We start from the raw sequence: 23512 nt of genomic DNA on the forward strand, positions 1-23512 counted from the left end.
GGTAGACCAAAAAAAATGTCTTTTTTAATAGAAAACTAACTTAGTAAATAGATACCTTATAAATATATGAATTTGCATGGCTATATGCTGATGGTTTAAAGTTTAAAACTTAAAAATAAAACAAAATTATCAAAATACAGAAGAAAATAGAGAATACTTACAGTTCTGGCTAGAAAATAGAAAATGGAAATGGGTAGCACCACACTAGTAATGAGAAATAATCATAGAAACTACAAAGTCATGCATTTCCTTGAACACAGAGAGAGCTGATAGACAACAAAGAAACCTAAACTCTAAGAAAAGATCATGCACAAAGATACTATCAGGAACACTGGTTCACATATACAGTGCACACACACACACAAAAATGATATGACTCTTACAGAAATGATTAAGAGGATTCATCTTAATTTTCTTAATTAAAGAAAGTGCTCTCAGCTTTTCACTGTTGAGTACGTTGCTAACTGTAGGTTTGTCTTATATGGCCTTTTTCACAAAACTAAAACAGAAAAAAGTTAACTTGTATGAAATAGCAAGAGCAATCTTGAGAAAGAAAACAGAACTAGAGGGATGAGGGTCCCTGAAATCAGACTATACTAAAAATCTACAGTTACTAAAAGCAATATGCTACTAGCACAAAAACAGAAATATACACCAATGGAACAGGGTAGAAAGTCCAGAGATAAACTCACACACCTGTGGTTGTGTACTCTATGAAAAAGGAGGCAACAATATACAATGGAGAAGAGACAGCCTCTTCAGTAAGTGGTGCTGAGAAACTGGACAACCACATGAAAAAAACACCATTCAGAAAAATAAACTCAAGTGGTTTAAACACCTAAATGTAAGGCCAAATAGTACAAGACTCTTAGAGGAAAACATAGGCAGAATACTTCTTGATGTAAATTGTAGCAATATCTTTTTTGACCCCTGGTGGTTCAGTGGTTAATGCTGGAGAAGTGGGTTCAATCCCTGGTCGGGGAACTATGATTTCACATGCTGGGGGCAACTGAGCCCACGTGCAACTACTGAACCCATGTTGCAGCGAAATATCCCACATGATGCAATAAAGATCCCACATCCCACCACAGTTTGTAAGATCTGACATAGCCAAATAAACAGACGAAAAAACATTTTTCAAAAAAACGACCATTTCAGAACAGGAGAAAATATTTTCCAAAGAAGCAATCCACAAGGCATTAATTTCCAAAATATTCAAACAGCTCATGCAGGTCAATACTAAAATAAAAGAAAAACAAAAATGGGCCGAAGATCTACATAGTTATTTTTCCAAAGAAGATATGCTCAGGCACTTCAGTCACATGGGGCTCTTTGCACCCCCATTAACTGCAGCCCACCAGGCTCCTTTATCCATGGAATTCTCCAGGCAAGAATACTGGAATGGAATGCCCTCCTCCAGGGGATCTTCCCAAATCAGGGAGTAAACCTGGGTCTCCTGCATTGCAGGTGCATTCTTTAACCATTGAGCCACCTGGGAAGCCTACCCCACATACCCCACATAGAGATGGCCAAAAAGGACATGAATGATGCTCAACATCACTAATTATTAGAGACATGCAAATCAAAACTATAAAGAGGTATCACCTCACACTGGTCAGGATGGCCATCACCAAAAATTCTACAAACAGCAAGTGCTGGAGAGGATGTGTAGAAAAGGGACCCGTCCTACATGTTGGTGGCAATGTAAACTGGTACAGCCACTATGGACAACAGTATGGACACTTTGGGGTGTCAGTGGCACTAAGGAGCAGCACAGATGCACTTCATCAGGGGAATGGAGGCCAAGGGGAGAGTGAAGGGAATAGGACACCGGTGTTGTCATGTCTAAGAGATGGAGCATGAAGAGCTCAAGCTTTAGAACTAGAGGACACCAGTGATCACTGCCTTTCCACATAGAGGGGAAGGGTCACATGAGGACACAGTGAGAATGGGGCCAGGTACAAGCCCAGAGAGAGCTTTCACCAGAAACCACCCATACCAGCACTTGATCTTGGACATCCATCCCCAGAACTGCGACAAAATAAGTTTCAGATCTTTGAGACACTCGGTCTATATTTTGTTGTGGCAGCTATAGCAGAACTGATAATCATGGCCATATAGAAAACAGTAAAAGTTAAAAAGTGCAAGCAAAGAATATTATCATAATTTCATCACACAGACTTCCAGAAAATTTCAGGGATATATTTTTCTTATCTTTAAAAACATATTAGGAATATTTTCTTTCATCATCAAATATGGATCTCAGAATATGTTGAGCTTTGTAGAATAATAAAATCCTTAGTTTTAGACCTGCCACGGTTTAGGGATGCTGGAGTGACATGAGGGAAATCTTTGTGGTGTTGGAATACTGATGGATCTTGGTTGCATTGACAGTTGCAGGAATCTACAAATATGAAAATGACATGGAATTACATGTCATTTCTTCATTTAAATATTGGACAGTCATTATATAAAAATGTAATCTTTGTGGGGAAATGAGTGAAGATTACACAGGACCGCTTGGCACTATTTTGCAACTTCCTCAATCTATATTTCAAAATAAAACTTAAAAATAAAAAAGTCTGAGTTCTCTGAGCTTGCAGTACCTCTCTCCTCCCCTGGGAGGATTCTTGGCTTTTTTTCCCAGCATGGCCCCCAAACACCAGTCTTCACTTCCACCACAAGCTAAGAAACCAAAGAAAGCAAGGCGGAATCCTGCCTCCAGGCCAGACGAAGCATCTGCTTCTTCAAATGTGCTGAAGGAAGAAAAAAAAATGCAAGAAGCAAGTGAATATGTTGAAGTCCAAAGTGAGATAGACTTAATGAACAAGCCAGTGAGGAGATTTTGAAAGTAGAATAGCAATATAACAAACTCCACCAACCATTTTTTCAAAAGAGGTCAGAATTGATGGCAAAAATCCCAAAATTTGGGGTAACAACATTTGATAACCATCCACATGGGATAACCATCCCATGCACAGCTTGGGGAGGAGAATGAAGAGGCACTACATTATTTGACAAGAGTCAAAGTGACAGAATTTGAAAACATTAAATCAGGTTACAGAATAGATTTTTACTTTGATGAAAACCCTTACTTTGAAAATAAAATTTTCTCCAAGGAATTTTATCTGAATGAGAGTGGTGATCCATCTTCAAAGTCCACTGAAATCAAATGGCAATCTGGAAAAGATTTGATGAAACGATCAGGTCAAACACAGAATAAAGCCAGCAGGGAGAGACAGCATCAGGAACCAGAAAGCTTCTTCACCTGGTTTACTGATCATTCTGATGCAGGTGCAGATGAGTTAGGAGAGGTCGTCCACAGACGATATTTGCCAAATCCGTTACAGTACTACTTGGTTCCTGACATGGATGATGAGGAAAAGGAAGGAGAAGAAGATAACGATGATGAAGAGGAAGAAGGATTGGAAGATATTGATGAAGAAGGGGATGAGGATGAAGGTGAAGAAGATGAGGGGGAGGAAGGAGAGGAAGATGAAGAATAAGATAGATGACTAATGAAAGGAACACTAATGGATTCCAACTTTTTTGATTTTCTCCAGTCCTTGGGAGGAAGTTCCAGTCTTTTTTTTTTTTTTTTTTTTTTTTTCCTTTTTCTCCTCTTGTTCTATGTCACCCTGTTTTTAAAGTCTCTTTTCTCCTTTATACAATGGTTCACAACTTATTTGGGGTGGGGGGGGAATACCTTGAGCAGAATTCAATGGGTAAAGAATTTCTACCCACTTCGGTTCCAAATTCATTTTTATCCCTTGTTGCCTCAACAAAATCTTTATGAAATCAATACCACCATGCTCTGTGGGGAAAAAAGAAAAACCTTCTGCTCCCTTAGCTCTGCTGGAAACTGGAGGGATCTAGGCCCCTGTGTAGTAATGCATAGAATTCTAGCTTTTTTCCTCCCTTCTCTGTATAATGGGCTCAGAGATTACACTGTGTCTCTATATGAATATGGACAGTTAGCATTTACCAACATGTATCTGTCTACTTTCTCTTGTTTAAAAAAAGAAAAAATACTTTCAAAATGGGGTTTATAGAAGGTTAGCAAAGGGTGGGTTTCAGATGTTTGGGTGGGTTAAGTGGGCATAACATGGCTTCTCCTTTGGCATGTTTAATTGTGATGTTTAATGGAAATCCGTGCAGTTTAAGATGACACTTTCAAAATAAAATTATCTCCTAATGATGACTTGAGCCCTGCCACTTGATGGGAGAATCAGCAGAACCTGTAGCATCTTATTTGTAATTGAAATTCTCTATTGTAATTTTGCTCCTGTTTATTTTTAAACTTTTCTTTTTGTTTCACTGGAAAGGAAAGATGATGCTGTTTTAAACGTTAAAAGTGTACATGTTGCTTGGTTACAATAAAACCAAATGTGTACACAAAAGAAATTTTTTAATCTGTTAATATATAGCAAATAAGCAATTCTATACTCACTCTGAACCAAGGTCTTCATACATGCAAAAAGACCAATAAAATGAGTCTTCATGTTTGATATTGGAGGTCTTCACATATCAAAACAATATAAAAACCACTTTTGAACAGTCTTGCAGTACAAATACCAGTAATGCTATGCAAATGCTTAGAAATTTCAAAAAAAAAAAAAATTGCTTAGAAAATTCAGAGAAGTAATCATCAGGCAAAACAGGGGAAAGAAACATCCAGACCAGTGATTTCCTGTTAGATTATGAAAAGCAGCATGCGTGTGTGCCAAGTCGCTTCAGTCATATCCGACTCTGTGACCCTATGGGCTGTAGCCTGCCAGGCTCCTCGGTCCACAGGATTTTCCCAGCAGGCCATGCCTTCCTCCAGGGAGTCTTCCCATCACAGCTATCGAACCCATGTCTCCTCAGTCTCCTGCATGGGTAGATAGGTTCTTTACCACTAGCGCCACCCGGAAGAGCCCCGTGAAAAGCAGAAGTCATACTGAAAGCCAGAAGTCCCTCCCCAACACACAGAGGAAGATAAGACATCTTCTGTGCCTGGGCTTGCTGGTCTCTGCACCATGAGAAACAGGTATCTAAGTCTGCTTTCAGGTAAGTAGAATTATAACGATGGAGTTAGACAACTAAAGCTGTCTGAGAATTTTCTCTGTTCTTTACTTTTAGAAGCTTTTGTTTTGTTTCTGGTTTTCCCACTATCTTTACAAAGGAAAGCAGGGAAGGAATTTAAGAAGGGTATTAACTCAATTATGTTAAGTTTTCAAAGGAGAAAATTGATGAAACTTTTAATTAGTTAATTAATTTATATTTTTGGTTGTGCTGGGACTTCGCTGTTGTACGTGGGCTTTCTCTATTTGCCGTGCATGGGGGCTCCTCTTGGTTGCAGTGCATGGGCTTCTCAGTTTTGTGGCAACTCTCTCTTTTTTAAAACCTTCTTATTTCCCATTGGCATATAGTTGATTAAGGGATAGGCTAGCCACTCCAGTATTCTTGGGCTTCCATTGTGGCTCAACTGGTAAAGAATCGCAAGCAATGTGGGAGACCTAGGTTTGAGACCTGGGTTGGGAAGACTCCCGGGAGAAGGGAAAGGCTACCCACTCCACTATTCTGGCCTGGAGAATGTCAGGGACTGTATAGTCCATGGGGTCCAAAGAGTCGGACACAACTGAGCAACTTTTACTTTTTCTTTTCATAGCCGATTAACAATGTTATGAAAGTTTCAGGTGGACAGCAAAGGGACTCAGCCATACATCTATATGAACCCACTCTCCTCCAAACTCTGGTGGCTCCTGTGGTTGCAGAGCATGGGCCTCTAGGTGTGTGGGGTTCAGTAGCTGTGGCCCATGGGGTAAAGTTGTTCCACAGCATGTGGGACCTTCTGGACCAGGAGTCAAACCTGTATCCCCTGGATTGGGAGGCAGATTCTTGCCTCTTGGAATACCAGGAAAGTCCCAACTGGTGAAATGTATTCCTAGTGATACTTAACAAAGATTTCTAATTTTACCACCTGTATTAGCCCAGGTTCTCAAGAGGAGCAGAACCAATAGGATGAATCTATAGTGGTGAGAAAGGATTTTATTTAAGAAACTGATTCATGAGATTGTGGAGGTTGGAAAGTCCAAAAATCCCAAGGACCAGCAGCACACTGGAAACCCAGGATGACCTGATGTTGCATCTCATGTTCGAGGGCCTCCAGAAGTGATTTTTTATTTTCTTCAGAGGTCAATTTTTTTTTCCTCTTAGGCCTTCAACTGATTGGATGAAGTTCACCCAGATTATTGAGGGTAATGTGCTTTATTCAGAGTCTATTGATTTAAATGTTAACTCAGAAACAGACTCACTGACTTAGAAAATAAGCTTATGATTATGGGGGGAAGTGGGGGATGAGAGATAGATTGGGAGATGGGGATTCATATGTACCCACTGCTATATTTAAAATAGATAATCAACAAGAACCTACTGCATAGCACAGGGAACTCTGCTCAATATTCTGTAATAGCCTAAATGGGAAAAGAATTTGTAGAAGAACAGATACATGTATATGTATAACTGACTCACTTTGCTATACACCTGAAACTAACACAACATTGTTAATCAACTATGGTCCAGTATAAGATAAAGATGAAAGAAATGATTTTTCCTACCAAACGATGTTAGTTCATGTAACGCCTTCACAGCAATGTCTAGAATAGTGTGGGACCAAATATGTGGGTACAGCAGCCCAGCCACCTTGCTACATAAAGTTAACCATAATATCAACTAAACCTTATTAGTCTTCAACATCTAAAACTGTAGTAAAGCTCATTCTATTATGCTATTACTGCCATTGCACTCATTTCATCAAACCAGTCAATTCTAAAGGAAATCAACACTGAATATTCATTGAAAGGACTGATGCTGAAGCTGAAGCTCCAATACTTAGGCTACCTGATGCAAAGAGCTGACACTCTGGAAAAACAATCCTGATGCTGGGGAAAATTGAGGGCATGAGGAAAAGAGGGCAATAGAAGAGGAAATGGTTAGATAGCATCATCGACTCAATGGATGTGAGTTTGAGCAAACTCTGGGAGGTAGTGGAAGACAGAGGAGCCTGATGTGCTGCAGTCTACGGGGTCACAAATAGTTGGACATGAGTAAGCAACTGAAGAACAACACCTCATTTTTCATTGGGGAAATTGTGCTTCAAAAGACAGGTGGCATTTCCAAAGACACATGGCCACCAAGTGAAAGTTTGTATGCAGACTTGGGTCTTCAAATCCATTCTCCACCAGGATCCTCTGTCACATAACAGTGTTGAAATGGCAGTACCGCATGAAAGAGGAATTCTTTTTTATCCTTACCCAAGAACAAAGATCCTGTAAGGCACACAGCTCTGAAAAGATTTTCTTAGGGTTCATCTGCTCACTTGGATGGGATGACAGACTGGGTACTGACTGTAAGGTAGACTTCACACTTTACAGCCACACTGGTTTCATATCACAAAGCCTACTGCTGTCAGACATTCATTTCAGGGCTGGACTGAGATCAAGGGGAGGAGCTGTAACCTCAGTGCACTATGGAAAGGTCAGGAGCTCATCTGCAGGGAACCACAGCAGCCACGACTGCTGAACCCAGAGAGGCTGCTTATCCAGGGGAGACTGGATCTACCTGCAGATACCTTAGTTCTCATATCTACCTGTCTTCACCCTCTCCTGATTCCAAGGTTCCATGTCCTGCTGACATCATCATGAGGGAGGGCTTGGACTGTCTAACTCCAAACTTGGACTGTCTAACTGCAATATCCATGTTCTTCCTATGTGTCCGGAAACATGTAACTTCAACAGGAGAAACCATCCTGGAGAGAAATCCAGAGACATTTCGGCCACTGCCAGAGGACAAAGAACCTGAGTATGGGCAAAGGCACCCCATGCTGAGGACTTTCTTCCCCCTTCAAATGTGCCCCCTTATTTGGGAGAGGTTGGAGTTTCTAAGATGTGTCCTTGTCATCAGCTCTCTGTGTATACTCTGTCCCTTTACATCTACCACCTGCGGTTCCATGAGGGCTGTGCCTGTCAGTAACTGATTCCTTGGGGAGTCCCAGGAGATGCAAGGGAAAGGAACAGTCCTCGGTTCTGTGCAAAGCACAGGAATCTTGGGGAGGCTGCTGGAAAGTGGTGGGCAGCAGGGACACCACCATTTCCCCAGGAGGCAATGACCATATGGAAAGGGGTGAATTTGAATCTCCATTTTCCTATCTTTGTCATCTCTGTCTTTCTGCCCCAGGACTCTTGGTACTGCTGCTGTTTCCAATGGGACCTACAGCCCAGAACAGTAAAGGTGAGTCTGGGGGAAGGTGGAGAATGCATGCCAGGGTCTGGGTTCTCTCACCAACAAAGGAGAGAAGGAGACTTATTTTTCAAGTGAGGTTCAGAAATGGTTCTCTGGGAACAAGAGTTGTTTCTTCTACCCAAGTGCCCAGAGTGCTCTGAGATCTTCCCCTGTGGATAGCATCATCTCTCCCCCTTCCTCCCTCCCTTGCCACCATTCATGCTTCCTTCTTCTGCCCATGGACCCCCAGATGATAGCTTTCTTTCATTCTATGGAACTTCTGATGATGGTCTCCATCCCCATCTCTGCCCCCCGCAGCCTGTGCTCTGCGGTGCCCTCCGAAATCCTCATGTGTCAATGGCAACGCCTGCCGCTGTGATCCAGGATTCATTTCTTCTTCTGGGGAGATCTTCACAGACCCCTTGGAGAGCTGTGATGGTACGGAGACTTGGGGTGGTGGCAGGACATGCAGAGAATGTGTGGTACAGCCCAGTACCCATGGGAGACATGGGTATTCAATGGGTGCCTCAGGCTTTGTCCTCAGAACTGTCAAGCACAGAAAAAATAAAAACAAAAAGATACAAAGGTGGAGAGATGAGACATGAATAATCCTGGCTTACTAGAGAGGAGCTAGATCTCCAGGAGTCTGAAGTTTGAGCCTGGGTTTGTCCTTTCAGGACTGAGGACGGAGATGCAGAGCTTCTACCCACTCCCCACTTCAGTACTGCCCATTGTGTCCCAGTCTGGGGTGCCAGTCAGAGGGCTAGGAAGATCAGAGCTGACTGCACAGGCTTCAGGGATGGCTTGTTCCAGGTACATCCTAGACTCAGCAGTATTGACCAAGAGTCTAAATTGTTCCAAAAAGACATGGATTACATGTCAGGCCCAGTGCTGCAGAGTCAGGTATGGGGATGGGGACGTCTGTCCTGTGGAGACACACATCTTTGGGAGGTGACCCTTTGTCCTGTTGTGTTCCAGACATCAATGACTGTGGGCCACCCTCACCAGTGTACTGTGGAAGTTCAGCAGACTGCCAGAACACAGAAGGGGGCTACCACTGCACATGTAGCCCAGGATATGAGCCTACTTCTGGGGTAACAATATTCCGGAATGAGAGTGAGAACACATGTCAAGGTAAGAATGATGCTGCATTTTCTGCCTCTCATTCTTGAGGTTTCAGGGTCGAAATGCTGAGTCATTTCTGAAGCATCCAGGAGACAGGACCTTGGTTACAGGTGTAGCACCCAGGTCTGAGTTGGGACAGTCTACAGGTACCTGTCCCACCTGCACAGAGAGACAGATGATATGAGCCAGGGACCCAGGTCCTGGCTTTGCCACCTGAGAGCTGCATGTATGACACTGGCCAGGATACTTACTCAGAAATCACTGTTAGCATGGGAGATGTGATAACAGTATTGTGATTTTCTGTTTTCTTTTTTAAGTACCCCTATCTTGCACAAATAAAAACAAAAGTAGCTTTGCCAAGATCACTATGTGATCTTGGACAAGTTACTTCACCTCTCTCTGTGCCACAGCTTACCTAACTATAATCTCTGTGCCCCAGTTTACCTAACTATAAAAAGCTGGGGGGTGGATTATGGTGTTCACCTCATAGAACTGTTGGAAAGGTATATGAGGTCACAAAGCACAAAACACTGATGGCTGTTGGGCTTTTAAATTATGGTCTTTATGATCTAACACACCCTCTCCAGGATGGGCATCACTGGGGGCTGTGCCCAGGGTGGGTGCTCAGGAGCAGCTGTCCTGGTCCATCCCCTCCTTCACCAGGACCGGGAGGAGCATGGCCTCCACACATCACCAGGCTTTGCCCCACTTCCAGGGGGAGCAGGTAGGTAGAGAAAGGGGCAGGGGGTCAGAAGTGGGTCAGACAGGACTCCAGAGAGGAGTCCATGAACAGGGATAGACCTGAATACTGCGGATGGAGAGGGGAGGAGAGTGAAGGTGGGAGGTGAGAAGGATGCTGAGCTCAGGGTTCAGAGGACTCTGAAGAGGGTTCTTTGACCCACCCCCGCTGCAGAGAGAAGAGTCAGCAACCTTGGGCTCAGTCCCTTCCCTCCTGCCCTGCAGACAGAGGGCAGCAGAGCCTCCCTGGGGGGAGAGAAAAGGGGACCTGCATCTGTGTGGAGTCTCTGCTAACCCATAACAGCCTCAGTGGGTGGCTGTTGTGCTTGAACTCGTGACCTGGTCAGAAGACAGAGCTTTCAGTAAATCCGTAAAGGTCCCTCATCTCCAGGCCGACTGTGTGTTTGGGGAATGGAGATTGAGTTGACATTCTTCCCCCAATTTGCCTCATTGGCCAGATACTCTTCTGCAATGAGCAACCTGCACAACTGCACGTGGTGATCATTGATCCCACTCAGTGGGTCTGCACTAAGCAGGCTGCTCACCCATTGTTGTGAGACCCTCCAGAGACATAGATGTAGAAGACTGAAGTGGAAGGGGACCTCAACAGACCTCAAAGTGGATGACAGGGAGAGAGCCGCCTGCTGGTTTGCATCAAAATCTTCTGCCTGAAGACTTAGATCTGAGACAGGCTCAGCTGAATTGTCTTGCACTCCCCACCTCAGCATTCCAGCCCTCGCTGCACCCAAATACATGTCTATCCATGTCCAGACTGTGAGGTCTGCTATGAGAAGAAGACCTAGGCTGGGTCCCTGGGCTCCTTGTTCAACTTTTCCAGGCATCAGACGGCTGTCCTGTGTGCCTATCTACTCTCCCAACCCTCTCTGAACCCCAAGACTCAGGACCTCTGCAGAGGGTCTCTTCTGGATGTTCAGAACATCCCACTATCACATGGCATCTTATCTTCTTAAAACAAAAGAGGAAGTGACATTCACACCATACTCAGTGTGGTGATAGCACCGTGTGGCCCAGAACACTATCTGTCCTCATTGCTACTGTTAGTGCCATCTGGGAGAAGACCTGCCCCAACTGGGGCCTCTGAGACCCTGGGTCATGGTGTCTGGGGTCCCATCCACAAATGTGAGAGGAAGAAGACTCAAGGAATGTTCCACTGTCCCCAGCCATCAATGACCCTGCAGGAAACTGCCTGGACAAGATGCCTCCTGGCACCCTGCAACATCTCAACTGCTCAGCTTCCATTTATTTCCCCACCCAAGGCTCCACCTGACCCTCTCCCATAATTTCAGTTCATGGACCTAAGGTAGCTCTGATGACTGGGGACTGGGAGGATGTTGTGTCGGGGGTGTGGCAGGGTGACATCAATCCCCAACCCACTGGAGGAATCAGGTAAATGAAGAGGTTTCCATCTGGTCTCAATGATAAGTTGTCACCGGGGGCCATTTCCTCTGGTCTGACCCTCTACTAAGGAGGTCAACCCAGACTGCACAATGACCCAGACCATGTGAGGACAGAAGGTGGGGGCTGAGCCCCACCCAGCAGTGTGCACATGTCCACATCTTTAGTGGGAGGCCAAGTGCCAAGATGACGGAAACACCTGCCACCCTTTGCCCATGAGCACCTGCTCCCTGCTCCAGCCACCCAGCCCTCGCCCATCACGAGCCTTGATCAGCTGCAGATTCTCATCACTTCCTGCCAGTCTGGGGGATGCCTTCATGGGAATCAGATAAAGGCAACTTCACAGCCCTAAAGCTGACTAGCCAGACATCAAACCCACTGTCCAGCACAGCCTGGTGCCCAATGCTCGGGTGGCCTTGGCCTTTTTATCATCATCTGCATTTTCTGTGGAACTGCCCACAAGCCTCATCCTTGAGCTGCATGACTCAGGGGTGGGTCTTTGTCCATGTCCACGGAGCTGGAGTCTCAGAGTTAGCATGGATGGAAGAGCACTGTCCTGCCGGGGTCAGCAGGACTCAAGGAGAACTCAGCTGGCAGCATTCACCCTGGGGAAGTCAGGACAAAGTGCATCACTGGGAGCCAAGATGGGCCCTGCTCAGGGAACACAGTTATACTCGGTTCCCAAGAAGACCCACCCAGGCCTTTGTCCAAATCTTTAGCCTGGGATGTGGGCAGTTGTAATGCCACCATCCTAGCTGGGAGCTTCCCAGGGAGGCTCACGGAGTCAGAGATGGCAGACTGGGTAACTTGGGCCACTTCTGGCCACTTCTAGACAACAGAAATTCCGGGTCACTATGCTCATCCATAGGATATCTCCATATGAATGAGGAAAGGCCTCCACTCACCAAGGAAGAGAGGGCAGGCCCTTCTGGATGCTTCTATACCAAGAAACGTGGATGACACCCAGGCCGGAAGGTTGTCCACAGCCACAGGCATCCATAATGTTCTACTTCCTCTTGTAGACGTGGACGAATGTCAGCACAGACCCAGAGTCTGTAAAGGCCGCAGCATCTGCATCAACACCCAGGGCAGCTACATCTGCCAGTGCCCACCCGATATGGAGTTCAACCCAGAGGACCTGAGGGATTGCACAGGTAGACCCTCGGAAGACAGTGTGAGGCGGGCCTGGAGCTGGGGAAGGAGCTGAAGTGGTTCAGGGACCCCAAGAAGGAGGGAGACAAGACTCAGGTTCCTGTGACACAAGGGTCTGCCGGGGCCCCACCCAAGGATTGCCTCCTCGAATGGTCCCACCACAGACCAGGGAGACAGCAGAGCCTTCCGGACCTGGGGTTTCTTTGTGGAGCTCCCCATCCCCATGAACATCCTAGACCTCATCTCTTCCTCATCTGTCACATAGGATCAGAGGGAGGTGTCACCTCTGGCTTTCAGAGGCGGAACCTCGGTCCAGGGCTAAAGAGAATGTTAGTAAGAGCCTTGATGGAGGAGACGAGCAGCCGTGACTCAGTTTCTAACTTTGCCTCATTTTTCTTCTTAAAAATAGGGACAATATCCTAACTGTAGTCATCCTAAGGGAAGCTGCCATGACAAGCTTTGGCAATGAAGAGGCAGCAGCAGTATGAGGAGAGGTGTGTCCTCAGTGCAGACAGCGAGGAGCTGGGGGACCTGGGCTGGACAGGACTGGTCCTCTGAGTTCTGTTCTAATGAAGGCAGGGATACAGCTCTGGATGGCAATGGTGCCTCCCCCTCACCCACCGCATCACACATGGGTCGTGATCAGTGCTACAGCCTCCCTGGTTAGAAACCCATACAGGTGTCCCCACAGAGCCTCCTGCACCAGACGTGAAGGGACTCAGCTTGGTCTGGGATCACACCTGCACCCAAAAAGTTGTACCCTGTCCACCCTGCGGGGAAGATCTGAGCTTATGGAACTTTTACATTAGAAAATGCCATCACACATTTGTATCCCAGCAGGTTAGGTAACTTGCAGAGAGAGGATGTCCTCAGAGAGCAGTGCTAAGAAATCTGAGAAGGGATATGAATAATGGGTGCAGTGAGTGAAGTGGGTAGCTCTGATCTGGCTTTTTCCTCAGATGTGATTGAATGCACCTCTGGAAGAAACCCATGCCACAGCTCCGCCCACTGCCTCAGCTTCATGGGCAGCTTTGAGGGCTGCTGCTGCCCCTGCTGGAAGCCTATCCCTGGGTCCCCCAATGACCCAAACAACACAGTCCATAAAGGTCTGGAGCTCAGATGCTACACTCTCGGAGACCCACACTCAAAAGATCTAATCACATACTCATTGGTACCCACACAAACCAAACAGAAAGATCACTGGGGGTCCCCTGCTGTGTAAGGTGTTAAGCATTTTGAGGTTAAATGTGAAAAAATCTTGGAGGGTTGGGGGGGTCCTGGGGTACCAAGCAGAAGGCTCCCAGGGATCCCAGGCAACAGCTAATTACCAGCTGTAAAGAGGATATTTCAGTATTTTCACAAGCTGTACTTGTCTCATCTGCTGTCTGTCAGAACTCTACACACTTCCTATATATATTCACAGCGTCCACTACTCAAGGATGTGCTGTCCTTGATTCCAGGGGGTGGCATCACCTCCTGGGAGGAAGGAAGCGCTAATTGGAAAGTAAGGGGGCACAGCGAGGCGAGGAACCTCATCAGACTGGGGCAGAGCCTGACTCCCTTCTTCGTGTCCCCAGATGTGGACGAGTGCAGCTCCGGGAAGCATCAGTGTGACAACTCCACCGTCTGCGTCAACACTGTGGGTTCATACACGTGCCACTGCCGCCAAGGCTGGGTGCCCAAACCTGGATTCCGGGATAAGCAAATGACCACCATCTGCGAAGGTATTTGTCCTGCCCTGATCTAAGACCCGCCCACAGCAAACACAGACGCTGCCACACCTAATGAACTGCTCCCCTGTCCCCTGCAGAGATCTCCTTCCCCACCTGGACTGCTCCCCCTGGAATCAAGAGCCAGGTGAGTGGCCCCAAAGGGACAGGCAGCAGGAAATCTCTCCACAAAGCCCGTTCATTTCCCCCAAGCTCCCACACTCACATGAGGCTCTCTGACCACCTTGTCTTCTCCCCCAGGCGCTCTCTCACTTCTTTAAAAGAATCCAGGATCTGGGCAGACACTTCAGTTCAGCCTCTGTCCTGAACACAGTTCGGGTAAGGGCAGGACCCAAGGGAGGCAGGTGGAAGCATCCCATAGAAGCCTTGGGAAACTTTGGTCTGAAGGGGACACCGCAAAAACAAAGGCGCTCTCTCCGAGGCTCCGCCTCTCCCACAGGGTGTGTGGGAAGAGTGGACATGTGTAGTGACTATTGAACACCACGGCACACCTACTAATGCCCTTTCCTTTCCCTATTTCTGGATATTGGATTTACATATTCCTTGACACTAATGAAAAAGCTTGGCCTCTGAGTGGCTGGATTGCAGGGGCAAAAATCACCCAGCGACTCCCATCCAGTACCACCTGTATCACCCAGACAGTCTCTTTAGTCTGTTTTCTGTGACTGGGTCATACCTTTATACAGCCTCTCAGATGCATGGGCTACTGGCTTTGTGTCCCCATCCCCCCAGGTCCTTGTTCAGGAGATGAGTGATCTGCTGGAGACGCCCGGGGACCTGAAAACCCTGCCCTTATCAGAGCAGCACTTTGTGGTCACTAACCTGATCTTTGGCCTGGAAAATGTCCTGAGAGGGGTGAGCAAGGCATTGCCTAAAGGGTCATGGACCTTCAGTTCATCTGCAGGCATAGGTAAGCCAGTACCTGAGTCTGACCACAAGGTCCTGCTTTGCTTTATCCCTGCCTCCTTCCTCTTCCAGTCTCACTAGAGCAAAGTGACCATGCTTATATATCCCAGTTAATCTCATAAACAAATTAAAATAAAAGGTTAAGTGCAAAATAGTTCAGACGGATTAATAGGGACAAACTGGTAGTTGTAAAATAAATAAAGGGATGTAAGGTACAGAATCTGCAGAAGGAAATGGCAACCCACCCCAGTATTCTTGCATGGAAAATTCCATGGACAGAGTAGCCTGGAGGGCTACAGTCCAGGGGGTCGCAAAAGCCATACACGAGGTAGTGACTAAACCACCACCAACAATGTTCAGCATAGGGAATGTAGTCAATAATATATGGAAATGAATGGTAACTAGAGTTAGTGTGGTTTTGTAATGTCATTTTGTAACATCATTTTGTAATGTATGATAATATCAAATCATTGTATTGTACACCTGAAACTATTATAATATTCTAGTTCAATTTTACTTCAGTGAACAACAGAGAGAAAAAAAAGGTTAAAAAGAGATGAAAAACTAAACTTTCATTGTAAAATGAAGTATCAGCAAAAGAAATAATTATACTGAAGAATTTACAATAAAATATAAATGGCTTCACCTGGTTCCTCTGTCCATGGGATGTCCCAGGCAAGAATACTTGAGTGGGTTGCCACTTCCTGCTCCAGGAGATCTTCCCCACCCAGGGATTTAAACTGTGTCCTCTGCATTGGCAGGCGGGTTCTTTACCCATGGAGCCCCCTGGGAAGAATATTACTTTAGTTTTTGGGGTTTTTTTTTTTTTTAAGTTGGAGGCTAATTACTTTACAATATTGTACTAGTTTTGCCATACATTGATATGAATATGCCATGGGTGTACATGTGTTCCCCATCCTGAAACCCCCTCCTACCTCCCTCCCCATCCCATCTCTCTGGGTCATCCCAGTGCACCAGCCCTGAGCACCCTGTCTCATGCATCGAACCTGGACTGGCGATCTGTTTCATATATGATGATATACATGTTTCAATGCTATTCTCTTATATCATCCCACCCTTGCCTTCTCCCACAGAGACCAAAAGACTGTTCTATACATCTGTGTCTCTTTTGCTGTCTTGCATATAGGGTTATCATTACCATCTTTCTAAATTCCATATATATGTGTTAGTATGCTGTATTGGTATTTTTCTTTCTGGCTTACTTCACTCTCTGTAATAGGCTCCAGTGTCATCCACCTCATTAGAACTGATTCAAATGTATTCTTTTTAATGGCTGAGTAACATGCCATTGTGTAACACAGCTTTCTTATCCATTCGTCTGCTGATGGGCATCTACGTTGCTTCCATGTCCTGACTATTATAAACAGTGCTGCAATGAACATTGGAGTACACATGCATCTTTCAATTCTGGTTTCCTCAGTGTGTATGCCCAGCAGTCGGATTGCTGGGGCACATGGCAGTTCTATTTCCAGTTTTTCAAGGAATCTCCACACTGTTGTCCAAAGTGATTTTACTAGTTTGCATTCCCACCAACAGTGTAAGAGGGTTCCCGTTTCTCCACACCTTCTCCAGAATTTATTTTTGTAGATTTTTGGAAAGCAGCCATTCTGACCAGCGAAACATGCTACCTCATTGAGGTTTTGATTTGCATTTCTCTGATAATGAGTAATGTTGAGTATCTTTTCATGTGTTTCTTAGCTATCTGTGTGTCTTCTTTGGTGAACTGTCTGTTTAGATCTTTGGCCCATTTTTTGACTCAGTCATTTGTTTTTCTGGAATTGAGCTGCAGGAGTTGCTTGTATATTTTTGAAATTAATTCTTTGCCAGTTGCTTCATTTGCTATTATTTTCTCCCATTCTGAAGATTGTCTTTTCACCTTGCTTATAGTTTCCATTGTTGTGCAAAAACTTTTAAGTTTCATTAGTTATCATTTGTGTATTTTTGCTTTTATTTCCATTACTCTGGGAGGTGGGTCATAGAGGATCTTGCTGTGATTTATGTTGGAGAGTGTTTTGCCTATGTTCTCCTCTAGGAGTTTTATAGTTTCTGGTCTTACATTTAGATCTTTAATCCATTTTGAGTTTATTTTTCTGTATGATGTTAGAAAGTGTTCTAGTTTCATTCTTTTACAAGTGGTTGACCAGTTTTCCCAGCACCACTTGTTAAAGAGATTGTCTTTTTTCCATTGTATATCCTTGCCTCCTTTGTCAAAGATAAGGTGTCCTAGGTTCATGGATTTATCTCTGGGCTTTCTATTCTGTTCCATTGATCTATATTTCTGTCTTTGTGCCAGTACCATGCTGTCTTGATGACTGTGGCTTTGTAGTAGGGCCTGAACTCAGGCCGGTTGATTCCAGTTCCATTCTTCTTTCTGAAGATTGCTTTGGCTATTTGAGGTTTTTTGTATTTCCATACAAATTGTGAAATTATTTGTTCTAGTTCTGTGAAGAATACCATCGGTAGCTTGATAGGGATTGCATTCTATAGATTGCTTTGGGTAGTATACTCACTTTCACTATATTGATTCTTCCCATTCCTGAGCACGGTCTATTTCTCCATCTATTTGTGTCCTCTTTGAATTCTTTCATCAGTGTTTTATAGTTTTCTATGTATAGGTCTTTTGTTTCTTTAGGTAGTTGTACTCCTAAGTATTTTATTCCTTTCACTGCAATGGTGAATGGTATTATTTCCTTAATTTCTCTTTCTGTTTTCTCATTGTTAGTGTATAGGAATGCAAGGGATTTCTGTGTGTTAATTTTATATCCTGCAACTTTACTATATTCATTGATTAGCTCTAGTAATTTTCTGGTAGAGCCTTTAAGGTTTTCTATGTAGAGGATCATGTCATCTGCAAACAGTGAGTTTTGCTTCTTCTTTCCCAATCTTGATTCCTTTTATTTCTTTTTCTGCTCTGATTGCTCTGGCCAAAATTTCCAAAACTATGTTGAAGTGTATTGGTGAGAGGGGCACCCTTGCCTTGTTCCTGACTTTGGGGGAAATCCTTTCATTTTTTCACCATTGAGGGTAATGTTTGCTATGGGTTTGTCATATATAGCTTTTATTATGTTGAGGTTATGTTCCTTCTGTTCCTGCTTTCTGGAGAGTTTTTATCATAACTGAATGTTAAATTTTGTCAAAGGCTTTCTCTGCATCTATTGAGATAATCATATGGTTTTTATCTTTCAACTTGTTAATGTGGTGTATCACATTGATTGATTTGTTGATATTGAAGAATCCTTGAATCCCTGGGGAAAAGCAGACTTATTCATGATGTATGATCTTTCTCATATGTTGTTGGATTCTGTTTGCTAGAATTTTTTTAAGGATTTTTGCATCAATGTTCATCAGTGATATTGGCCTGTAGTTTTCTTTTCCTTCTTTCTTTTTTTTTTTTTTTTTTTTTTTTTGTGGCATCTTTGCCTGGCTTTGGTATTAGGGTGATGGTGGCCTCATAGAATGAGTTTGGAAGTTGACCTTCCGCTGCAATTTTATGGAAGAGTTTGAGTAGGATAGGTGTTAGCTCTTCTCTAAATTTTTGTTAGAATTCAGCTGTGAAGCTGTCTGGTCCTGGATTTTTGTTTACTGGAAGATTTCTGATTGCAGTTTCAGTTTCCATGCTTGTGATGGGTCTGTTAACATCTTCTATTTCTTCCTGGTTCAGTTTTGGAAAGTTATACTTTTCTAAGAATTTGTCCATTTCTTTCAGGTTGTTCATTTTATTGGCATTGTTGCTGATAATAGTGTCTTATGATCCTCTGTATTTCTGTGCTGTCTGCTGTGATTTCTCCATTTTCATTCCTAATTTTATTGATATGATTCTTATCCCTTTGTTTCTTGATGAGTCTGACTAATGGCTTGTCAATTTTATTTATCTTTTCAAAGAACCAGCTTTTAGTTTTGTTGATTTCTGTATGGTATCTTTTGTTTCTTTTGCATTTATTTCTGCCCTAATTTTTAAGGTTTCTTTCCTTCTACTAACCCTGTGGTTCTTCATTTCTTCTTTTCTAGTTGTTTTAGGTATAGAGTTAGGATGTTTATTTGAGTTTTTTCTTGTTTCTTGACATAAGCCTGTATTGCTATGAACCTTCCCCTTAGCACTGCTTTTACAGTGCCCCATAGGTTTGGGGTTGTTGTGTTTTCATTTTCATTGGTTTCTATGCAGTGTTTATTTTAAGGTACCATACAAGGAGTCCAGGACAGCTAATCCTCAAAGCACCTAAGTGACACAGCACCCTTGAAGCCACACAGTGAAATTACAAAGGGGAGACAGAGGGGGGCCTGGAGTTCTGCTTTTATTGCCATGGAGGGTGGACGGTGGGGGCCTAGGATTTGGGCATGATCACTCCTTTTTGGTGAATTGAAAACATAAGAGCCAGAATTTAGAAGATGGGAAGAGATAAGAACAAGCAGCATAAGTGGTCAGTTATTGAAATCATTGAAGATTGCTAAAATAACGGAGCCTCGGGAGCGGGAGGTGGCCTCTTTATCTAGTCCCCTCCTCCCCTGACCAGCAATGTGTTAACTGTATTTGAAGTGGGTGCCTTTTTGAAATGAATGCTTGGACAACTAAAGCTTAAGTCAGGCACTGAAAGTGAAAGTGGTTCAGTCATGTCAGACTCTTTGCTTCCCCTGGACTATTCAGTCCATGGAATTCTCTAGGCAAGAATACTGGAGTGGGTAGCCTTTCCCTTCTCCAGGGGATCTTCCCAACCCAGGGATCGAACCCAGGTCTCCCACATTGGAGGCCGATTCTTTACCAGCTGAGTCACAAGGGAAGCCCAAATCAGGCACTAACATTATATATATATATATATATATATATATATATATATATATATATATATATATATATATATATATATAAACTGTCAGGGATTATACTATAGTTAAATAATTTCCTCATAGTTTCCAATAATCCTCTAAATGCAGATGGTGTACATGTTACGAAACTCAAGTTCTGTGTTCACTGCTCAAAAACTAATACTCCAGAGGCAGCTGCGTAAAGAAAGGAAACGGTGCTTTAATCAGAAGATTGGCAATCTTGGGAGAAAGTGTTTCCTGGCATCCCCACAACCTGCTTCCAAGATTCTGTTCATCCATGACAGTTTGGTGTTTTTTTTAATATATATATTAACTTTTGTTTTCATTTTTTTTTTGATGGTTATACTCTTTTATTTTCTCAGATATACATTTTCCCATAAATTCAGATTCTCAAATCAGTTACTATATCAATATTTAAAGGTGTTTTATATTTTATCCTTTTTCTTTTTTTTTTTTTTTTTGGTTTGTTTGTTTTTTGTTTTGTTTTTTGTTTTTTTTTTTTTTGTTTTTTATTTTTATTAGTTGGAGACTAATTGCTTTACAATATTGTAGTGGTTTTTGCCATACATTGACATGAATCAGCCATGAATTTACATGTGTTCCCCATTCTGAACCCCCCTCCCACCTCCCTCCCCGGATTATTTAAATTAACTTTTTATTTTATATTGGACTATAGCCACTTAACAGACTTCCCTGATGGCTCAGATGCTAAAGAATATGCCTGTAATGTAGGAGACCTTGGTTCAATCCCGGGATCAGGAAGATATCCTGGAGAAGGAAATGGCAATCCACTCTAGTATTCTTGTATACAGAATTTCATGGAAAGAGGAGGATGGCAGGCTACAGTCCATAGAGTCGCAAAGAATCGGACATGACTGAGTGACTAACACACACAGACATAGCCAGTTAACAATCGTGTAAAAGTTTCAGTGAACAACAAAGAAATATATATACATATATATACAGCCATATATACAGCCATATATATACATGTCCATTCTCCCTGACTCCCCTCCCATCCAGGCTGCCACATAACATTGGGAAGAGATCACTGTGCTATACAGTGGGTCCTTGGTTACCCATTTAAAATATAGCAGTGTGCTCATGTACTTCCTAAATTCCCTGACTATACTTTCCCCTCATCCTTCCCCTCTGGCAATCATAAATTCATTCTCTAAGGCTATGAGTCTGTATCTGATTTGTAAATAAGATCATTTGTATCATTTCTTTTTAGATTCCACATATAAGAGATGTCATATTTCTCCTTCTCTTTCAGACTTACTTCACTCAGTATGACAATCTTCAGATCCATCCTTGGTGCTACAAATGGCATTGTATCATTCTTTTTTAAATTCAGCCATGGTAGTTCTTTATGGGGGTCTGTTGCTCAGTTGGTAAAGAATCTATCTGCAATGCAGGAGACCCAGGTTCAATCCCTGGGTCAGGAAGATCCCCTGGAGAAGGAAATGGCAACCCACTCCAGTATTCTTGCCTGGAAAATCCTATGGACAGAGGCGCCTAGCACGCTACAGTCCATGGGGTCACAAGAGTCGGACACAGCTTAGCAACTTAATCCAATGGTAATTTTTAAAGGGCAAAAAGGAAAAGAAACTCAGTGAATCATCAAGGCAGGAAGTTAAGCTCTGCATCATTTTCCATTTCCTGCAGGCTGGCTGACTCCTTGTGATCTTTCATCAGATGATATTAAATATCTCATCCATGTGGTCTGCTTGGAGAATTGCTTAGGGCATTCCTGGGGATAGAGAGATAATCATACTTTAACTTAATTCTTCATTCCTACTTCTTTTAATCTGAGGAAAGAATCAAAACAGGTTAGGCAAGGTATTATGTGTATTCACTAAAGCACAAGTCAGGAGTTAGTTCAATGTTACATAATGAATCTCATTTTGTAATTTCTTAAGGATTACTTTATGTAATCTCATAAGGTAAGTTTTAAAGGGAACAGAAACTGGCAGTCAGGAAAGGGCTAAAGAGCTGCTAACTAATTTCTATCAGTAAACATCATTCCAGTTCTATGGGATAAGAGGTGAAGGTTCATCTTCTGCAATTGTTTCATGCTGACATAGGGACATGTTTGACTAGAATATATCAGCGGGGGTCTGCAGCATCACTTTGCAGATAATTCTAATTGCTCACTTACATACATGGGCAGAGAAAGTTACAATTATTTTGAGGCCCACAAAAATGTAGACTATGAAGAGCAATACTGTTAATCTTACTCTGTTGAGGTCAGTTCTTGAAATTTTACTAGCCATCAATGGAACAGTTTATGTCATAGCTACAGTCTGGTCATCATGCAGTTAGCATTTTCCCTCTGGTGGCAGTTATAGTATTAGCAAAACAGCTCAGGAATGTGCGTCAGACACAGACAGGATGTGTGACTCTATTGTTCTAATCACTAACTGCTTCAGCCTGATCATCTGTATCTCAGGGAGGCTTGGGAAACTTCAGCTTTCCTACAAGAGGCAGGGAACATGGAAGAATCACTGTTCTTGAGGGGCAGAGTTTGGGGTTCTGCTTGCTTTCATACCTATAGTACCATTATCATGCATGTGTGTGCGTGGAAAGTCATTTTAGTCCTGTCCAACTCTTTGCAACCCCATGGACTGTAGCCCTCCAGACTCCTCTGTCCATGGGACTCTCCAGGCAAAAATATTGGAGTGGGTTTCCATGGCTTCCTCCAGGTGATCTTCCTGACCCAAGGATCGAACTCACATCTCCTGCACCTCCTACATTGCAGGCCAATTTTTTACCACTGAGCCGCCAGGGAAGCTCCATTATAATGTATAGCAAATATTATGTGTCATGTTATACTTCAGTCCAGTTGCTCAGTTGTGTCTGACTCTTTGCAACCCCGTGGACTGCAGCACACCAGGCTTCCCCATCCATCACCAACTTCCGGAGCTTGCTCAAACTCATGTCCATTGAGTTGGTGATGTCATCCAATCATCTTATCCCTTGTCATCTCCTTCTCCTCCTGTCTTCAATCTTTCCCAGCATCAGGTTCTTTTCCAATGAATAAGTTCTTCGCATCAGGTGACCAAAGTATTGGAGTTTCAGCTTCAGCATCAGTCCTTCCAATGAATATAAAGGACTGACTTCCTTTAGGATTGACTGGGTTGATCTTCTTGTTGTCCAAGGTACTCAAGAATCCTCTCCAAGAGCATCGATTCTTCAGTGTTCAGCTTTCTTTATAGTTCAAATCTCGCATTTATACATGACTACTGGAAAAACCATAGTTTTGACTAGAGGGACCTTTGTAGGCAAAGTAATGGCTCTGTTTTATAATATGCTGTCTAGGTTTGTCATAGCTTTTCTTC

General features: G+C 43.5%; 1 protein-coding gene and 1 pseudogene across 3 annotated transcripts in view; both read left to right on the plus strand.

Annotated features, from left to right (window-relative positions):
* Window positions 1-2648: 2648 nt before the first annotated feature.
* On the plus strand, window positions 2649-3506 carry LOC136156156 (protein SET-like; annotated as a pseudogene).
* Window positions 3507-4979: 1473 nt separating this feature from the next.
* The window catches only part of LOC136165813 (adhesion G protein-coupled receptor E2-like), a 55201-nt gene continuing 36668 nt past the window's right edge, over window positions 4980-23512 (plus strand). For all 3 annotated transcript variants that reach the window (XR_010662806.1, XM_065932043.1, XM_065932044.1), the window contains exons 1-9: window positions 4980-5049; window positions 8218-8271; window positions 8581-8700; window positions 9241-9396; window positions 12564-12695; window positions 14271-14417; window positions 14504-14550; window positions 14664-14741; window positions 15156-15333. Coding sequence is in view for 2 of the 3 variants with exons in the window: in XM_065932043.1 (XP_065788115.1) it covers window positions 5019-5049; window positions 8218-8271; window positions 8581-8700; window positions 9241-9396; window positions 12564-12695; window positions 14271-14417; window positions 14504-14550; window positions 14664-14741; window positions 15156-15333 (943 nt within the window). In the remaining variant the exon portion in view is untranslated. The remainder of the gene's footprint in view (window positions 5050-8217; window positions 8272-8580; window positions 8701-9240; window positions 9397-12563; window positions 12696-14270; window positions 14418-14503; window positions 14551-14663; window positions 14742-15155; window positions 15334-23512) is intronic.

This window comes from Muntiacus reevesi, chromosome 1 (assembly GCF_963930625.1).
Source record: "Muntiacus reevesi chromosome 1, mMunRee1.1, whole genome shotgun sequence".
Classification (NCBI taxonomy): Eukaryota; Metazoa; Chordata; class Mammalia; order Artiodactyla; family Cervidae; genus Muntiacus; species Muntiacus reevesi.